At 46.4% G+C, this 19099-nt stretch overlaps 1 protein-coding gene across 5 annotated transcripts; it reads left to right on the plus strand.

The window, feature by feature from the left end:
- The first annotated feature begins 3684 nt into the window (after nt 1–3684).
- MTHFSD (methenyltetrahydrofolate synthetase domain containing) lies at nt 3685–18824 on the plus strand. 5 transcript variants are annotated; one of them, XM_083451923.1, is made up of 8 exons: nt 3685–3794; nt 5555–5658; nt 7026–7139; nt 7218–7331; nt 8844–8934; nt 11554–11666; nt 12412–12537; nt 17152–18824. In XM_083451923.1, the coding sequence occupies exons 1-8, from the start codon at nt 3764–3766 to the stop codon at nt 17647–17649; spliced, it is 1191 nt and encodes a 396-aa protein (XP_083308049.1). In that variant the 5' UTR covers nt 3685–3763; the 3' UTR covers nt 17650–18824. The 5 variants fall into 5 exon arrangements, with proteins under 5 accessions (XP_083308049.1, XP_083308050.1, XP_083308048.1 ...); XM_083451924.1 differs by lacking the exon at nt 7026–7139 and adding an exon at nt 6874–6987 and having other exon boundaries at nt 3690–3794; XM_083451922.1 differs by lacking the exon at nt 7026–7139 and adding an exon at nt 6874–6987 and having other exon boundaries at nt 3733–3887.
- Nucleotides 18825–19099: the final 275 nt, after the last annotated feature.

Consider the following 19099-nt stretch of genomic DNA (forward strand, 5'->3'; position numbering starts at 1 on the left):
GAAAGTGCTTCCCCCGCTCTCTCTTTTTTCTTTTTATTTTTACCACGGAGGCTCTTGCTTCGAATGAAATTGTGTAGATTTCAGTTGAGATTTCTCGCGCGTCGAGAGTGCCTAACGACTTCACCGCTAATGTGCTTCAATTTAGATATTCAGTTTCTTTAAAAAGATGGCTTGAAAGGGATTTTGTTAGACTGACGACGCCCCCTCCCCGCCGCCCAGTTCGACCCTCTAATTATTCCATTAGAGGCAATTAGGCTTGGTTAATTAGGGACGCGAGCCCGCAACCTAGGTGTGATTCCGCCCCCCCCCCCCTAATTTCCCGGGTCGGGACGCTCCGCTGTGCAAAACAATTGCAAATGGGGTGGCGAGGAGAGAAAAACAATTATATTTTATTCCTTCACTTCCAGTTCCATTATTATTCTTATTATTAAAAATCTGACAGTCAATTTCGATGTTTAAACCATATCCAAACTCATTTAGGCTTGCTTCTTTCCTCCCCACCCCGGTTTAAATGTGCTTTTCCCACAAAGTTTCTGCTGCGATTTTTAAAATGAATGATATGACTCCGGGGACGGGTGAAGTGCTCACCGGAATGTTTTACGGTGCAATTCCTAGGCGGGTATTTTTTTAATCCCACTACGATGGAGGGGGGCTTTATTCCTAGGTAAGTGTGAGGCTAGAAAGTGAGGCAGAACATTTCTAAACTGATAAAAGACCTATAAGTGTCGACGGCTCCTTTTGCCGCCCCAAGCTTCTATTTGACTTGATGTGACTGATTTCAATCCATTGATTTTCAGTGCCTCTAAAATAATAACGATGGCAAGCCTCTAGGATCTTGGGAGAAAGATTTCAAGGTAGTGATAGCTAGTACGGGATCTTTTGCAACTAGAAAGAGGCAGAGGAGCATTTTACTGTTAGGAGGCCCATTTGGGAATTTATTTATTTGAAAAGGAGAGAGGCTCAAAATACCGACCATGGTACTCTATATTAAACAAAAAAAAATACAAGAAAAAATATCCATATCCTTTGAAGTATTTCTAGAGATTCTGAATCAGTATTCTTTTTTTTTTTTTAGAGGGAGGGAGATATAAATACTCCCTTTTTTGGAACACATTGGTCTTGTAACCAGCTGTTTTGTGAAAGCTTGGATAAATGACTTGAGGTGGGGGGGATAGTACCATATATCAGTATTTGTTTGTTGTCGTGAGATTTCATGGTCCTGAGATTTCATGGAAGCCCTTCAAATAAGAACACCCAAAATACGCCTGGTAAGAAGAAAAGAAATAAAATTGCTAAGGAAGTTTGAAATTAAGACATGATGAGGTTTCAAATATTCTTGAAATGCCCTCTTCCAAATTTTGTTCTGTTTAATCCATCACGCTGTTACAATTAAATCCAGTTTCCCAATTTCCCTCGGAATGTAACTGAATATGTGAAAAGCATGTCACGGATTTGACAGGCAATGCAGACAAACTGGATACACAGTAACGGGAAATCTCAACCTTCTTATTTCTGAAAAACAGACACGCTAGCCAGTATTTTAAAAGAAATTGAAATGAAAAGAGACGGGGAGATTTCCTATCTATTTTTGGAATGATTGCTCCTGTTATCCGTTCTTCTACCCTGTTTCTGAAGTTCTAAGACTATTTAACTGAGTTACCAAAGAAAAAAAGGAAAAAGAAAATTATTCATAGATTCCCACAAAAACAAGCAAGCAAACAAAAAGAGGGAAAGGGAAATAAATAAATCCCACGCACCTTTAAATAAACTATCCAAACAATGTTTTGTATCTCAGATTAACTCCTTCGGAAATTAAGATAATTGCCTTATCGTAAAACAGGAGTGATTGCAACGGGAGGGATAAGCTTTACTGTTCCGATGCGTCTTTAAAATCCTCGGAGCAAGCTTCCCAGATACACAGAACGCTTCTTCGGGCTTACTATTATTTATCTAATTTAAATAAATTTAAATAAATTCAACGGATGTTGCATGGGTAGAGTGGCATTTACCTTTACATAGATCGCTTCCTTCATCCCCTTTTAAACTTTCCCATTGCTGCAGACTTCGGGGATATGTTTGTCGGAAAAGACAACAGTTATAACGCCTGTTGCTTTGGAGCATCATCTAAAGGCATTCGCGCCAAGCTCACGAGCTGGAGTTTGCTGCCCTCCATAGGCTAAAAGAGTGAATTAAACGTTGCCCTGGAAAAACCTCCCGCCTGTGGAATGGAGACAGCGACACCTTGTGGGTCAATAACAGCAGCGCACACATTGTAGAACGTATCCGCCTGTACAGTAACACCCATTGGACGGTGTAGGACTTACTCATAAGAACCAACTCCTAGGGGCCAAGGTCACTTCGCCCCCTCCAAAAAAAATATTTGAGGAGGCCAGGCCCCCCAATTGATGAGCATTCCCGTTCAAATGGTGTGTGCGCGCCCCCAATATTTTATTCAAGTTAGCACCCTTGGACCTACTTCTGAGTAAGCATATATATGATTGCGCTATGCATCTTTCCTTTCACCTATCCCTCGTTCTCTGTTCCTAGAAAATGTAACTTGAAAAAAGCGGCATTGCACATACTTTTGTAAAACAGAAAGAAAGAAAGAAAGAAAGAAAGAAAGAAAGAAAGGAGAGAGAGAGAGAGAGAGAGAGAGAGAGAGAGAGAGAAACCATAGAGAGCAACATCTGAACTTTAATGGCTGGAAGCGAGCATCATTCATCCTTGACAAATGTATTTCCAAGTAAACGTGCGTGAACGGGATCAAGCTATAAATTCAAAGTAAACAAATAATTACCTTAAAGTACCCAGTTTATTTTTCCCAGTAGTGATGTATGGAAGTGAGAACTGGACCATAAAGAAGGCTGATCGCCGAAGAATTGATGCTTTTGAATTATGGTGCTGGAGGAGACTCTTGAGAGTCCCATGGACTGCAAGAAGATCAAACCTATCCATTTTTAAGGAAATCAGCCCTGAGTGCTCAATGGAAGGACAGATCCTGAAGCTGAGGCTCCAATACTTTGGCCACCTCATGAGAAGAGAAGACTCCCTGGAAAAGACCCTGATGTTGGGAAAGATTGAGGGCACAAGGAGAAGGGAACGACAGAGGACGAGATGGTTGGACAGTGTTCTCGAAGCTACCAGCATGAGTTTGACCAAACTGCGGGAGGCAGTGGAAGACAGGAGTGCCTGGCGTGCTCTGGTCCATGGGGTCACGAAGACAGCTAGGCAAGCGAGGCATGGACAGGACTGAACGACTAAACAACAACAACAACAACAACAACAACAACAACAACCCAGTTTATTGAAAATTCTACAGGGGTAACCCTATTTAGTCTGTTGGAAAGAACATTAGTGAGTAACAAAGGAAGGGTTTTTTTGCTTTGGCTTCAGGAGCATTGTTGTCACCTCTATGCACTTTTAGTCGACTAAAATCTATTTAACTGCAAATTTCTCATCCTTTATTGACTGCAGTACTTAGATGCCATTGCTGGACCTTTTAGCGTTTCTTTCATTTTCTCCCGGCGGTAGTGAATGAAACATCCAGGGTGCTTGCAACGCACCCTTTGCGCTTGCCGAACTGCGCGCAGGTAAGCATGCAGCGGTCGCCGGAGGAGCCGCGGACTCCCGGTACCTTCTTTCCGCGCTCAGTGCTGTCCCTTCTGGGCTGCCGTAGTCCGTGTCAGCACGTGGAGCGAACGGCAGCTGAAGGAGGAGCGACAATGTAGCTGGCTGGGCTGACTCGGCCAGCTCTGGGGCAGGCATGGAGGTGGCGCAGCAAATGGGCAGCCCCGGTAATGAAGGGGACGCTGGGGCAAGGACCTTCCTGGCAAAGCGCATGCTTTGCACGCAGAATGCCAATCCCTGGCACCTCCGATGTGCGAAAGGTGGCCGATTTGGGCATCAGCTGCTGAGGCAGCCCCGAAACAGAATCCGAGTGGTGCCGGTTAAGGAGCATTCTGACCCCTTGTTCCTATGTGGCAAGTGGGGTGCCTGGGGCAGGACTGGAGCTCCGGTAGTTAGTTCTGCCAGGACCTGCCCACCTATGAGGCCAAGGGAGCATAACTGTCAACGTTTCCCTTTTTTAAAAAGGGGAAATTCCCTTATTCCGAATAGGATTCCTCGCAAGAAAAGGGAAAAGTTGACAGCGATGCAAGGGAGGCAACTGCCTCAGGCGGCAGGATCCACAGGAGTGGCAAATCCCAATGTCGATCTTTCTCTCCCCCCTGCCCCCCATTCTTGATAACAGCTCTTCACTCACTCCTTTCCCTGGCAGGGGGGGGGGCACCAGTTTGCCATCCGTCTTGGGTGCCAAAATGTCTTGGGCCATCCCTGAGTTCTACTATGAAGGGAGGTGAGCCAGGAAACTAGGCCCTGAGGTTCACGGATGCATTCAGTCCCTCCACCGCAATATCTGACTGTCCAACATGCTGCCTTATTCTGTAAACTCCTGGCTCACTAGCTAACTAGCTGCCGCTTTGTTTGCCTCCTACTTGAGAAACTAAGCCAGGAAGAAGGCTTGCTCTTAACTCTGCTCTAGGTGCAGGCGGTCTACTCCTGCTAAACTGGGGGTTGGGGCACTTGTGTGCCTTTTCAATTGCAAATAAATCAACCACAGAGGTGCTGAGGGAAGGGAGGAAGCTGTGTGCAGGTTTCTGTGCAATCTGCATAGGAACATATCAAACTGCCTTATACCAGATCAGACCATTGGTCCATCTAGCTCTGTACTGTCTACACTGACTGGCAGCAGCTCTCCAGGGAATATTCCCAACTCTTCCTGGAGATTGAACCTGGGGCCTTCTGCATGCAAAGCAGATGCTCTTCCCACTGAGCCCATTCCCCACCATCTAGATTGATCTAGATTCGGAAGGGGCGTTGGAGACTGTTAAAAAATAGAATGCTTCTAATTTATTAAATATATAAAGAATAAATAAATACTTGATTAAGGCTGCAGTCCAAACCCCACTTTCTTCATAACTGAGCCCCAGGGAATTCAAGAGGACTTGCTTCTATGTAGAAATGGTTGTGCTTGCACTATAAGGTATACCTAGCGTAAAGGTAAAGGTAAAGCCCTGACCATTAGGTCCAGTCGTGGCCGACGCTGGGGTTGCGGCGCTCATCTCACTTTATTGTCCGAGGGAGCCGGCGTACAGCTTCCGGGTCATGTGGCCAGCATGACTAAGATGCTTCTGGCGAACCAGAGCAGTGCACGGAAATGCCGTTTACCTTCCCACCAGAGTGGTACCTATTTATCTACTTGCACTTTTTGGGATGCTTTCGAACTGCTAGGTTGGCAGGAGCAGGGACCGAGCAACGGGAGCTCACCCCGTCGCGGGGATTCGAACCACCGACCTTTTGATCAGCAAGTCCTAGGCTCTGTGGTTTAACCCACAGCGCCACCTGCGTCCCTCATACCTAGAGTAGACCTGCTGAAATCAGTAGACTTCTCAAGGGTCTGCTCTGAATATGTCTAGCATTGGATTTTGTCCAAGCTTATGTGGAAAATGCCAGTGTGAATCCATCCTGACTCTTATGTTCTCTTCTTTATTGCAAGGAGTTTCCAAGTGGGACATCCGCCATAAAATTTGGGACTACATGGAAGCAAATAACTTGGCTGATTTCCCAAGACCTGTCCATCACCGGATTCCCAATTTCAAGGTATGACAGCATGGCCACCAGGTGAAAATTAAAACGCACATCATCTATTGGAACACATTCCTGCTTATTCCTACAGAGGAAGGCTGTCAATGGTTGGGACAGGTTTTGACAAAATACTGACAGTGAGTTTATTGAGTAACATGGCATCCGGTATCACCTGCAAATTTCATTTGGCTTCTGCATTGAAGCTTTTTGGGGCGGCCCTCTGCAACATTTGATGCCCCTCCCACAGTCCTTGTGATGCCTTCCCAAAGCCAGGTAAGTGAGGCAGTAGGCTTTGGGAGGCATGAGGGCTCTGACAGAGTCCTAGAGTCCTTCTGCCTCCTTCCCAAAGCCTATTTAGTGCTTTTTCCAGCTTTGGGAAGAAGGTGGAAAGCCTCCAGGATCCTGCCAGAGCCATACATATCCTTCCCAAAGCCTAGAGCAGGGGTCAGCAACCTTTTTCAGCCGTGGGCTAGTCCACCGCCCCTCAGACCTTGTGGTGGGCTGGACTATATTTTGGGGAAAAAATATGAACAAATTCCTATACCCCACAAATAACCCAGAGATGCATTTTAAATAAAAGGACACATTCCACTCATGTAAAAACAAGCTGATTCCCAGACCGTCCGTGGGCCGGATTTAGAAGGCGATTGGGCCACATCCGGCTCCCGGGCCTTAGGTTGCCTACCCCTGACCTAGAGCCTTTCTTACTCAGCTTTGGGAAGGCAGCGTGTGGATTGTGGGGTCATCAAATTTTGGCTGTGCCCCCCCCCCCACTGTGTGACAAGGTAGCGTGCGGCCCGCGGGTTCTGTGTCAAAGTAATCTCATGGTCCACTTGGTATGAGAAGTTGGACCGCCCTGTTCTAAGGACTATAGCTCAGTGATCAGAACATCTACTTTGCATGCACAATATGTCAGGTTCAATCCCCAGCATGCAGGGCTGGCAAAGAGCCCTGCCTGAAACCCTGGAGAGCCACTGTAGACCAGTCTTTTTCAACCTTGAGTCCACAGGTGTTGCACTACAACTCCCATCATCCCTGACCACTGGTCCAGCTAGCTAGGGATGATGGGAGTTGTAGTCCGACAACATCTGGGGACCAAAGGTTGCGAAAGGCTGCTGTCGACAGTACGGATCTAGATGGACTGACTTGGTAGAAAGCAGCTTCTCATGATCCTAAGGGCTAAGCCTCTTCCACGTGTCGCTTCTTACGAGAGATCTCTTACCGAAACAGGATGCACCACGTGCTTCCGCAATGCTTCCTGATTTGCAGGAGTTCCAAAGTGCCAAGACTGTTAAGGTCAACCCTGATGCCCCCCAGAAGAATGCCCGATTTTTAGCTCTGGAAGTGAGTATGCTGCTTTCCCCACTTTCTCCCTGGCGCAGGGATCTTTCGAGATGAGCTGCTCCGCCCAAGCATGGGATGTCTTTGATAAAGCCAGGGAGGTCAAGGTGGATCCTGACAAACCTCTGGAGGGAATCCGGCTGGCTGCGCTGCAGGTAACCAGACCTTTGCTCCCAGAGGCGATTTCGTAGGCTCATTTTTGTGTGAACACCCCCTATCTCCTCTTCTCCCAGGCCAGAAAAGCTCTCTTGGTGCCAACCCCACGCCTGCGGACGGGGCTGTTCAACAGGATCATCCCTCCCCCTGGAGCAACCAAAGAGATGCTAAGAAAATGTGCCACTTCTCAAGTAAGAATGGCAGGGAGGAGGAAGCAAGAACAGGGTTTTTTTGGTTAACTGATTTCTACTGTGCTTCAAAAAGACTGCTGAGCATCAATGGGACTAGCTAGAAGGCGGTTGAAAAGTGATTTAGTTTGCTAGATGTTTCTGTTTCCTCACTTTCTTGATTTTTTTTGGTATTGGTATGTGCAGACTGCAAAGCATTTCTACCATTCCAGGCCAAATCAACAGCATCCCCTATAAGGAATGGCTTGTTGCTGTCTTGTAGGTCGTAAAGTGGGGTTTTGGCGCCCTCCAGCGCTGGAATGCCCAAAGCAGGCAGGCGTTCTGGGATATATTTTCCAGAGGAGTGCCTGTGTTAATCTGTTGCAGAAAAACAAACAAACACAGGATCTTGTTGCAGTGCCTTTTAAAGAGCCACAGATTTATCCCATGGCATAAGCTTTGTGGGCTAAAAGCCACTTTGTCAGGTGCATGCAGTGTGTTTAACCACACGGGACTAGGACCTGGGAGACCAGGATTCAGTTCCCCAATCGGTCATGAAGCTCACTGGGTGGCCTTGAGGCAGTCACTGCCTCTCAGCCTCGGCTACCTCACAGGGTTGTTGTGAGGATAAGATAGGGAGGGACAGAACCAAGTACACCATCTTGTGCTCCTTGGAGTAAAAGGTGGGATATAAATATAGTCAAAATATTATTAATAACTAAAGTGTTACTTACTTAGTAGTTAGTTAATAGGTTCACATACGTGTACATATATGCATACATATATTGGTGTATATTCTTATAGGCAGTGCTGTCAAATGGAATTAAATGTCAAAAATGCAGTCTCTGTTTATGGTCATATTCACACCATACATTTTAACAGTCTTGGAGAATCCTGGGAACTGTAGCTTGTCGAGGGTGTGGGAACTATAGCTCCGTGAGGTCAGCACCCTGCGAGGCCAGCACAAACGATAATTCCCAAGGTTCCCCATGACTGTTAAAGTGGTAGGATAATGCTTTAAACATACAATGTGGATGTGAACAATTCCACTATAAGTTTAAATGTAATCAAGATGACCATCCGCCGTGGCAGAAACCGATAGTAACATAACTCCAGTGGAACAGGAATCCATGATCACAATGGAAGCTGCAGGTGACAGAACTGAACTGCCTGATTAAGTTGTCCTTCGGCAGCCTTGTGCTGGAGACCTCCTTTGAAGCTCCTTTGTTCGAAAATGAGCACGTTCAGGTCAGCGGCAGAACGGAAAACCTGGCATTCCTGAAATTGGGTTTAGGATGGGATTTCCTCCAAGCTGACGTTCCCAATTGCTTGAGAATCCCAGAAGAACAACTTGGCTGGCTTCCAAGAAGAGAGCAGGACCGGCTGTGCTGGATAGAGGAGGCTTCTGTTCTCTCTCAATAGACTGTTGTTTGGTGGTTGGGGGGGGAGTTTGCAAGGGGGAGGGAGAAGGGAGCAATTCAGGCTGACGGTGAGCAACCACTCTTCTCTTCCTCCTCTCTTTCTTTTTTTTCCCAGGGCGTTCGGGATTACAGCATACCCGTTGGGCTGGACGCAAAGGTCTACGTGGACCTGGTTGTGGTAGGATCTGTGGCTGTTTCTGAGAAAGGTACTTGGCAGAAAACCATGTGGCTGGGAACTTCAGCCAGAGGGAAGCTGCTGAAACAAATTCCAGATAGCTAAGCTTGGGCAGATTATCTAAATGGAATAGAACCTCCATGTTTAGTGGCAGTATATGCTCCACTGAGTATCAGTTGGTGGGTGGGAAGATAGTGAGGGAGGGCTGTTGCCTTCCTACCCTGCCTATGAGCTTCCTGGAAGTGTCCAGTTGGGAAGATAGACAAGGTGGGCCACACCACTGATATGATCCAGCAAGGCTCTTCTTATGTTCATATTAGTCATTATACTTGAGATCAGAGCCCCATATACCAAGGCAGTATACCCCCAAGTTGGATAGCAACATAGGAAGCAGCTTCATATCAAGACAGGCCGTTGGTCCATCTAACTCAGTCTTGTCTACACGGACTGGCAGCAGCTCTGCAGGGTTACAGACAGAGGACATTCCCAGACCTTCCTGGTGATGCCGGGGATTGAACACGTGGGGTCTTTTGCATGCAAAGGTGGGTCACGGGTCTGAAAAGACTACAATGTAAGATCATGGTCTTTGAGCAGTTGTGACTGGTGCCCATTGGGAGCTGTAGAGCTGAAGGCTGGGAAGTTGACAGCAAGTGGTGCCAGAGCCAATAGCAGGAAGAGCCCACTAATTCTAGTTTTGTCCCATCCTCCTCCTGCCTGCTGGGTTCTACAAGGGCAATATTGAGACTTAACAAATGGGGAAGCTGATAGGCTGCAGCACTTCCAGAAAGGTTGTGAGAAGGCAGGCAGGTAGGGACTGGCTGAGGGCAGGCCAAGGTTAGAACAGTGTCCCATTCACCCTAATAAGACCAGCCTGCATGGTCTTTGAGTCATGGTTTACAACAAGGAATGTCAACCAACCACAAAAGGAGGAGTAAGATATGAGGTGGTCATATTTGGGGGCCATTGGAGCATCAGTATCTTGGCTAGATGCAAGGCTACTTTTGTAACGTCAAAGTTTTAATTCTGAATGAAAGTCAGCAGCTGAATTTTTACTATAATGTAAGGACACTAGAAGAGCTACCTGGATCAGGTCAGTGGCCCATCTAATCCATCTTCCTGGTTCTCACAATGGCCAATCAGGTGCCTCAGGTGGAAAGCCTGCAAGCAGGACCCAAGCAAGCATTGCTGCCTCTCGCTATGGAAGGCAGAGCATAACCATCATGGCTAGCAGCCATTGATCACGTATCCTGCATGAATTTGTTCAGTCCTCTTTTATAGCCATCCAACCTGGCTCCTGTGAAAGTTAGGTGAACTATACAGACCTCATTATAAATAAAAAAAGCAATTAGTTTTCCAGGTTGGGTCCACTCTGTTCAGTGGTTCTGTTCAGGCTATTCTACTCCAATTCCCTCACCCATCCTCCCAATTTTCCATTCCCCCTGCAGAAGTCCATGCCCACTGACTATGCTCAGTTCTCATTGGGCTCCAATGGTGAGTTTTTGCCCTCTCAGGGTCTACCCCAACACACACTAGCTATTTCCTTGCACTTTCCCAAACTTTGGAGTTATCTCTAGCCTGCTGAGACCTTCCTCCTGAGGGTAAGTCATGCTGTTTTGGTTAGATAAGCTGCAGTGGAGGCTGGTGAAGAATAGCAAATGGGATACTGCCCAACCAACCTCAGACAGCCCCCAGTCCAGGGGGTGGCTTCCTCCTCCTCAGTCTCAGTGTTGCCCTTGTAGAACTCAGGAGGGAGGAGGTTGGGGACAAAACTGGAATTAGTTGAGTCCCCCTCTCATTGGCTCTGGGCCTGCCTATCATTGGTTCTGGCTCCACCTACTATTGCTCTGCCCTACCAATCCAGATGGCATCAGTCACCACATTTGTACAGCTAAGTTTAGGGCTAGAGAAGAGAGAGAGTTTGTGTAATGATTTTCCAGGACTGTAGGTGGCAGACTTCCTCTTAGAAAAGATAAATCCTGCAGAGGTGATTTTAGAGGCGGCCACACTGGGTTTTGTGCTGCAGGGGGTGCCATAACAGTGTTGTAGAATGGTGCACGGGCAGTGCTGAATTTTAGCACCGCATGGGGCACTGCTGAAATTTGAGAGCCCAAGGTCTGCCACGGAATCCCTCTTCTGACACTGGCTGCATCATCTAGAAACAAAGAATGTGTGTTGGCTTTTCTTCAGAAGAATCCTTGTAGATTTAGCTGAAGGGTGAATGAAATAATAAAGAAAAGCTCCTATGATGAGCGAACCTAACATATTTAGTTAGTCCCGTAACTATGGAACTCGCTGCCACAGGAGGCAGTGATGGCCACCAACTTGGACAGATTTAAAAGAGGATTGGATAAATTCACAGAGGAGAAGGCTACCAATAGCTACTAGCCACAATGGCTATGTTCTGCCTCCTTGGGCATAAGCAGTAATGCTTCTGAACACCAGTTTCTGGAAACCACAGGAGGGGAGAGTTCTCAGTTCCTTCTTGTAGGCTTCCCAATAGAAGCATCTGCTAAGTGTCTGTGAAAACAGAGTACTGGCCTGGAAGGGCCCTTGGCCTAATCCAGCAGGCAATTCCTGCTTATATACAGGTATATAAACAATGCACCCCTGTGGTTGTTTCTTCTTGTGGTCTCTCACTTTCTCACTGCAGGCTTACGAATTGGGAAAGGGGAAGGCTTTGCAGACCTGGAGTATGCAATGATGGTCTCCATGGGAGCTGTAGGAGAGGACACAGTAGTTGTCACAGCTGTTCATGACTGCCAGGTAACAACAGCTACATGGAACTGGGGCGACTTGTTACCCGGCAGGGTGAGGCTTCCTGGGCACTGGGCAAGATCTGAGCTAGGAAACAAATTTGGTGATTTTTGTGTGATATGCAAAGTAAGCACTTTGCAGAATTAAACTCTGCCCCTTCAGATCATGGTCAGGGGCAACGAGACAAGCGAAGCACCAAATATTGCCCTCCCCAGAAGCCTGCTGATTTCCCAAATCCAATAATCTCTTTGTAAAGGAAAAATATTTGGACGCAAGATCAACTGTGGAAGCAAAAAATAGAGGAGATCATGAGCCTCTGTGATGAGGCAGGCAATGGATTTAAATTTCACCTGAGCTATTTGCTCTGACTGCAGTATTTCTTCTATTCTCTGGATGGAACTCACTCCTGCAGGAGGCAATGATGATCACCAACTAGAATGGCTTTGAAAGAGGATTAGACAAATTCATGGTGGATAAGTGGTTAATGGCTGCTAGAGCTGTGATGAGTATGCTTTGCTTCCACAGTCAGAGGCTTCTGAATACCAGTTGCTGGAAAATGGCAGGAGGGGAAAGCGCTGTTGTCCTAGCCCTGTTTGAGAGTTTCCTGTAGGCATCTGGTTGGCCACAGGATGCTGAACTAGATGGGCCATTGGCCTGATCCAGCAGGCTCTCCTTGCCTTCTTATGGTGCTAAAAGGCTCTGTATTTGAAAGCCACCTATGGACTGGTGATATTTTTCCTCCTTCTTAATATAGGTGGTTGACATACCAGAAGATCTGCTGGGCGACCATGACCTAACTGTGGATTACATCCTTACCCCAACGAGAATAATCAAGACAGGGTGCAGCCACCCCAAGCCACAAGGGATCCTCTGGCACAAGGTAAGTGGCCTGTTCTGCAATCAGCAGTTCGCTGGGGTGCTAGAGAGGCATTTCAAGTGTCTTGCAGAATTTGCATTAGATGTGCTATAAATGAATAGGTTGTTGGTGACAACAACTAACTATTAGCATCACAGGCTGAGGCGTAGTGCTAGTGGGTTAGATGCAATGTTAATCCTATGCAGATTAGACCCATTCAAATGAATGGGCCTAAATTAGTCACGTCTTCTGATTTCAGTGGTTCTGCTCTGAAAAGGAAAAACACTGGGTACCGTCTATTATTTAATTCAGTTTGGTAGCAGAAGGCTGGACTAGAGGAAGCAAAGATAGCCCTATGTGTGGGGGTGGGCAGGAGGGAGTGTGCCTTTCCATATTTAAGGGGAGCTGTTATTTTTACCACCCACCGAGAATAAAGCTAGTATGTGGACAGATATATGGGTCTGTTGTTGTTTTATAAAGTATATCAATGTGTGGTTTTTTAAAATTGATTTGATGTTTGCTATCATACAAAACTTGAGAAGAAAAATAAATAGGAGGAAGAAGCACGATATTAGAAGACCAATAACAGAACGACAAATAATTCAACTAGAGACAGTGAACGGTTTATCGATTCATACAATCATACGAATATACAAAAAATTGCATCAGAATAATAATTATTATCCTGATGTAAATATAATATAAATTCGTTAATGTAGGTGTGGAAGTTGCCTGAGTAATTCTGTTAAAATTTTAAGTTATTGCTATTTATTTATACTAGTTGTTTATAATTTGAAGTTTGGGAAGAATCATTATCGTACCATCTCATAACTGAAAAAGCGTTGCCGCTAATCCTCCATCTCACCCCCACCCTGTTTGCCATTCCAAAGTTTTTTAAACATTGTGCATTCTTGTCTGAATCTGTTTGTTTTTATTGTTAAATACTGCCAGGATGTCTAGGAATAGAGAGCAGCTCAGGAATATTGGAGGCAGAATGGGGTGGGGACAAGAAACATCTCAATTTGAATCTTCAGGCTGATTAGCTCAGATGTGTTGCTGTGGTGCCCATTGGCTCTGGTGGGGCGGAAGGCAGGGAAAGCAACAGTAGGTGGAGCCAATGATGGACACCACTGATTGGTTGTAAGTAAGAAGGCAGGCTTGAAACTAGTGGGTCAGAGCCCCATTCAGCCTAATGAACCAGCTTCCACTGTTGTGTTCATTGCATAACAAAAGCACCGAGGGATGGGGAGGGGAGCCTGCAGATTTCTTTTTATTTCCTTGTTTGTTTAAAAGTATCTCCGCCTGCCTTTACTGCTGCATGGCCCTGCAAGTGGTTTGTTGCAGAACCAAAAATGGTTACAGCAAAAGTAGCACATCAGAAAGCAATCAGACCCAGTGGCATAGCGTGGGTTGTCAGCACCCGGGGCAAGGCAAGTAATTTGTGCCCCCTAACCCATGGATTTTAGCAGGGGGCAGAGAGCTGCGAGTGCGAGCGCGCCCCCCCCCCCAGATGTTGCGGCCGGTGCGGCCGGCCCCCCCTGCACCCCCCACGCTACGCCACTGATCAGACCAAAGGTCTAGCCCAGCATCCTGGTCTCACGGTAGTGGGACAAATGCCTGTGAGAAACCCACAAGCAGGATTCAAGCACGAGAGCTCTCTCCCCAGATTTGTACCCCAGTACAGGGCCTCTGACAGTGGACACAAAACATAGCCCTTGTGACTAGCAGCCATTGATAGCCTTCTGCTGCCCAAATTTGTCCAATACTCTTTGAAAGTCATCCACATTGGTGGCCATCGCTGTTTCCTGTGGGAGCGAGTTCCATAGTTTAACTATGCACTACATGAAGAAGTATTTAATTTTATTTCCCTTGAATCTTCCAACATTCGGCCGAATTGTCCAATCCAAGTGCAAGAGCAGGTTTCCATCAACTGCACCCAGAAGCTTTATTGAGAGAGGGATGAAAACTTCTCTCTTAGCCCCATTCTCCACAAAATGTAAAATTTTATACACCTGCATTTCTCCTTTTGTTTGCGGTGGGGATTTTTGTGGGGTGGGTGGGGAATATCTATTCGTTCTCCTTATGTCTTTGCTCTCCCATGGCTGCTGTTGTGGTGGTCCCCCCCACCCACACACACACAACAACTCCAAATTTAGTTGGCCAGAAATGCAGCAGTTGCTGAGCTAAAGAGGAAGATTACAACCCAAATCTGCCTTTGCGAACAGATGGCAGGACGAAAGGAAGCACAACCTTTGTCCCAAGGTAGATCACAGGCTTTAATCTCTCTCTCTCCCCCCCCCCCCCAGATAACAGAGTTTTTGATATACAGTCTTCCCTGCAGACCAATCCTGTCTGCTGGAGTGTGAAAAGCAACACAAGAGATGAAAGAGTTCCTGGGTGGTGGGAGGGAGGGCGGCCTTTGCCAGAGCTAGGCAGATCTTGCTTGCGATTAGAAGTGGGGGAGTCAGAGATGGCTGAGGAAGTTATTTATGGAGGTTGCATCCTGACACTAGATATGGCAGCCATCAAAGCAACGGGGAGAACTCCTAACACTAGAACTCGTGGACATCAAATGAAGCCGGTCGCTGGAAGATTCAGGACAGATAAAAGGACTTCTTATTTTTAATCTTTGTTGGAAGCTGCCTAGAGTGGCTGGGGAAACTCAGCCAGATGGGCGGGGTACAAATAATATATTATTATTATTATTATTATTATTATTATTATTATTATAGCGTATAGCTGAACTTTGGAACTCTGGAAGCAGTGGTGGCCACTAACCTGGCTGGCTTTAAAAGAGGACTGGACAAATTCATGGAGGATCCAGGCTAGTGTTGGCTACTAGCCATGATGTCAATAATCTGCTTCCACAGTCAGAGGCAGCAATGCCTCCGAATACCAGATGCTGGAAACCACAGAAGGGGAGAGTGCTGTTGTGCTCGGGTCCTCTTTGCCGGTTTCCCACAGGCATCTGGTTGGCCACTGTGAGAACAGGATGCCGGACTAGATGGGCCATTGGCTTGATCCCAACAGACTCTTCTTATGAAAATTAGACTCATTCTGCTCTCTTTGTATATATTTTGCCTGGTTTTTCATCATTGCTTCTGCTAATCCTGGGAATGGTTGAAGGTATGGCTGCTTGGACCGAACATAGTGGCAGGAGTTGTCTTCAAGAGAGAGCAGAGAGGCAAATGATTCCCATGTCTTGAACAAGGATCTCACCCTCCTCTTTTGCTGTTATGACTTAGCTAAATAAAGACTCCAATACATAGAGAGAGGAGTTGGATTTGACTCAAGAGGCATTTATTTGCATTGGGTCCAGGAGTGATCAGTGATGTGAAAGTGGGTCTGGAGGGAGAACAACTCTCTTTGGACCATTTAGCAGAGTGTTTGTGCATTCCGCAAGGAAATTTGACGAAAACCAACAGGAGGTTCTAAATTGGGGCTCCAGGAGAAACAGAGCAAATAAAAAACACTGTTCCAAGCCAGTTTGGTGTGCTTTGCATATGATGTCACCAAATACTCTCCAAAGGGCAGTTTGCACAGCTGAAAATGCCTTCCCTGGAATAAGCAGAGATGCTATTCAAGCACTGACATTGTCCAGCAATTGGCTGGAAGCTCCTTTTTTTCATGCCACTAATAATTTGCCTGGGAGCGCTGCTTTTATTAGTCAAAAGCAGTGTTGTATAGTGGTTAGAGCACGGGAAGCCAACATGGTACTTCCCCAAAGTTGCTGGACTCAAACCACCCATCAGCTCCCAGGCAGCAGATCCAACAGTGAGGGAATGATGGGAGCTGTAGTTCAACAACGTCTGGAGGGCCACAGGTTTGGGAAGGTGGCGTGTCGGGCTAGAAGTTAAATGCCCTGGGTTCAAGTTCCCACTCAGCCATGAAATTCACTGGGCGACCTTGGGGCAGTTGCTGCTTCTCAACCTAACCCGACTTCATAGGGTTGTTGTGAGGGGTTTTTTAAGGGTGTTGTGTATCCACCACCTTGAGTTTCTTTGGAGAAAAGGCCAGGTATAAATAAATGAATGGTGTTTTTGTACTGTTTACGTTTTAAACTGCACATTTATCTCTTGTTGTTTTAATCAGAGTTTCTCAAGCAAAGGCGGGGGGGAGAGAGATGGGTTCTTTTCTCTGAAAGAGCTTACAATCTAGATCGTAACTAAAGTGAAGGGTGAAGAGAAACTTTATAATTTTTTGCAAGTAATGGAGTTGTAAGTGCTATTGTCCAAACTAGATCAGAGCCAGAATGAAAGGTCTCTGAGCGTACCAAAGGAAAAACAGGGTATAAGTGTTATTAACATAAACAGTGCTCTCCTCCTGCCCCCCATCACAGCTCTAGCCACCTAGAATGGGGGAGCCAATGGGGAAAGTTGTGGAGGAAGGAACCCACACAGCACTGGATCATGCCTGGCAAGTCTGTCAGGACAATGTGCTGTAATATAAATAGCCAACATTGGTGAAGTGGGTAGTATTTCTCAGCAGCAGCTTAGTCTTCACAGATGCTAGGTGTGCTTTGTGTATCTCTTACGTCATCCAATGTTACTGGCAGAACTCTGTGATTGCCTGGTCTTGTGTTTTGAAGTTTGGGTTCGGTTTAAGGAGCAGGGGAACTAACTCTTCTCCATGCTTTAGATCAGTCACGAAATGCTGGGGAAGATCCCGGTCCTCAAGAACCTTCGCCACAGAGAGAAACAAGAAGGCAAGGATGTTGCCCTCAAGGACGAACAGCGAGATGTTCCAGCTGCTGACAAGCCAGTGAGAGTTGCCAAGAAGTGCAGACCTGAAAGAAGCAGTTTCCAGGATCAGGCCAGCCTGTCCCAAGCAAGTCCAGAAGGGGGGGCATCACCAGACACCTCTCCCCTCCCTGATTCACCTGTCGCTGTGTATGTGGGCAGCATTCCTCAAGGGACCAGAGTGGGCGAGTTAAAGGATGCCCTGAGACAGTGCCACGCAATCCCTGCAAGACTGACATGGCAAGGAGCACAACACCGGGCATTTCTCAATTACAGTGATAAAGCCGCAGCTGATGCTGCTGTTGTGGCTCTACAGGGCTTAAGCCTCCATGGTAGTCCACTGAGAGTAGAACTAGCCAGGAGCCAGCTGAGCAAAGCAGGAAGCAGGCCCAGGTGAAGCTGAATGGACAAGCAGGTGCAGATCTGGGTACACCAATGGAGTACAGCGTGCTTGAAGGGTTTTCAGAATTGGGCGATCTTATCGATCTTGGAAGCTACTTCTTTGGACAGGGACCCTGGGTCTTCACAAAAATAACTGGTATTTTAATGAATGCTGAGGCTTTAGAACAGATTTTTTTAGCTACTCCAGATGTTGGACTCCAACTCCCATCAGTCCCAGTTAGCATGGCCAGCACTCAAGGATGATAGGAGCTGTAGTCTAGCAAATCTGGAAGGCCATGGATCCCCCCAAGCTAATCAAAGCTACATTACCCAGAATCCTCAGCAGGGGGCAATGTCAGGGCTTGGTCTACATGGCAGAGTCTGCCGTCTCTGCATATTCCCTTAAGTAGAGAACTAGCACATCAAGAATAGTTCTAACCCAGCCCATTCCCTGTTTGCTAGCTTTATGCTGACAGGGAGGTGTTTTCTTTCAATTCACCACAGTCTTTCTTTCTTTCATCACCACAGTCAGAGATGGAGAAGTCCCTTCTAGCATATCACTGCTCTTGACACCTTGTACTTCTGCTGGTATAAATCAGTTTAAGCCCCTTGAATTAACCATGTAAACATACATTCTTTGGAGAAACAATTTAGACCACTTTGTGCAAATTCTATTTGGCCATGGTATTGCGTGATGAATCAAAATTATGTGCACCTGCCCACCTCTCTGCTGCTGCTCCCTTTATTTACTATTTCGCTGCATTCAGATATGAATTATAATACTTGATAGTTGAGTACAACTAGGGGTGGCTTGCTACTGCATTAGAGCTCCCATCATCCCTGACTATTAGGCCATGCTGGCTGGGGCTGATGGAAGTGAGAGTCCCACAATATTTGGAGGGCCACAGGTTCCCCATTCCCTTATGAAAGAGGGGAATGCCTCTTCCAGGCAGCAGAGAATGCTGCTTTCGAAATGAGGATAGGGGACCTTGTGTTGCTGGACTACAAGTCCCATCATCCATGACCATCAGCCATGCTAGCTGGAGCTGATGGGGAACCTAGTCAAACAACCTCTGGAGAGCACCAGGTTAAGAAAGGATGCTCTGTGGGGAAGACTTGGTGTGAAGAGTACATTTAGAATGCATGTTCACAAATGCCTTTTACGGAATAAAACTAATCTCTTGGATTTCCCCTCCCTCTCTAATTGTACGTTTCTTTGTTTCCTGAAAAACTGGTGGGATTGTGGCTGAACTTTTTTTTCTAAACAGAAGCTCTTTTGCAGCCGATCTCAGGCAAAAAGTCAAAATAAGCATTGCGATGTTCTCTTTCTTTGAAAAAGAAAATACAAGAGTTGGAAATATTTTTCATAGCTCCAGGATGTACTCTTAAGTATATTTTAAGCCCATTATGATGCCCCAAGAGAGGCAGACCTTTCAGAAAGCATTAAAGAAAACCTTTTCAAGGTT

Source organism: Podarcis tiliguerta (genome assembly GCF_965153285.1).
Source record: "Podarcis tiliguerta genome assembly, chromosome: 8".
NCBI lineage: Eukaryota > Metazoa > Chordata > Lepidosauria > Squamata > Lacertidae > Podarcis > Podarcis tiliguerta.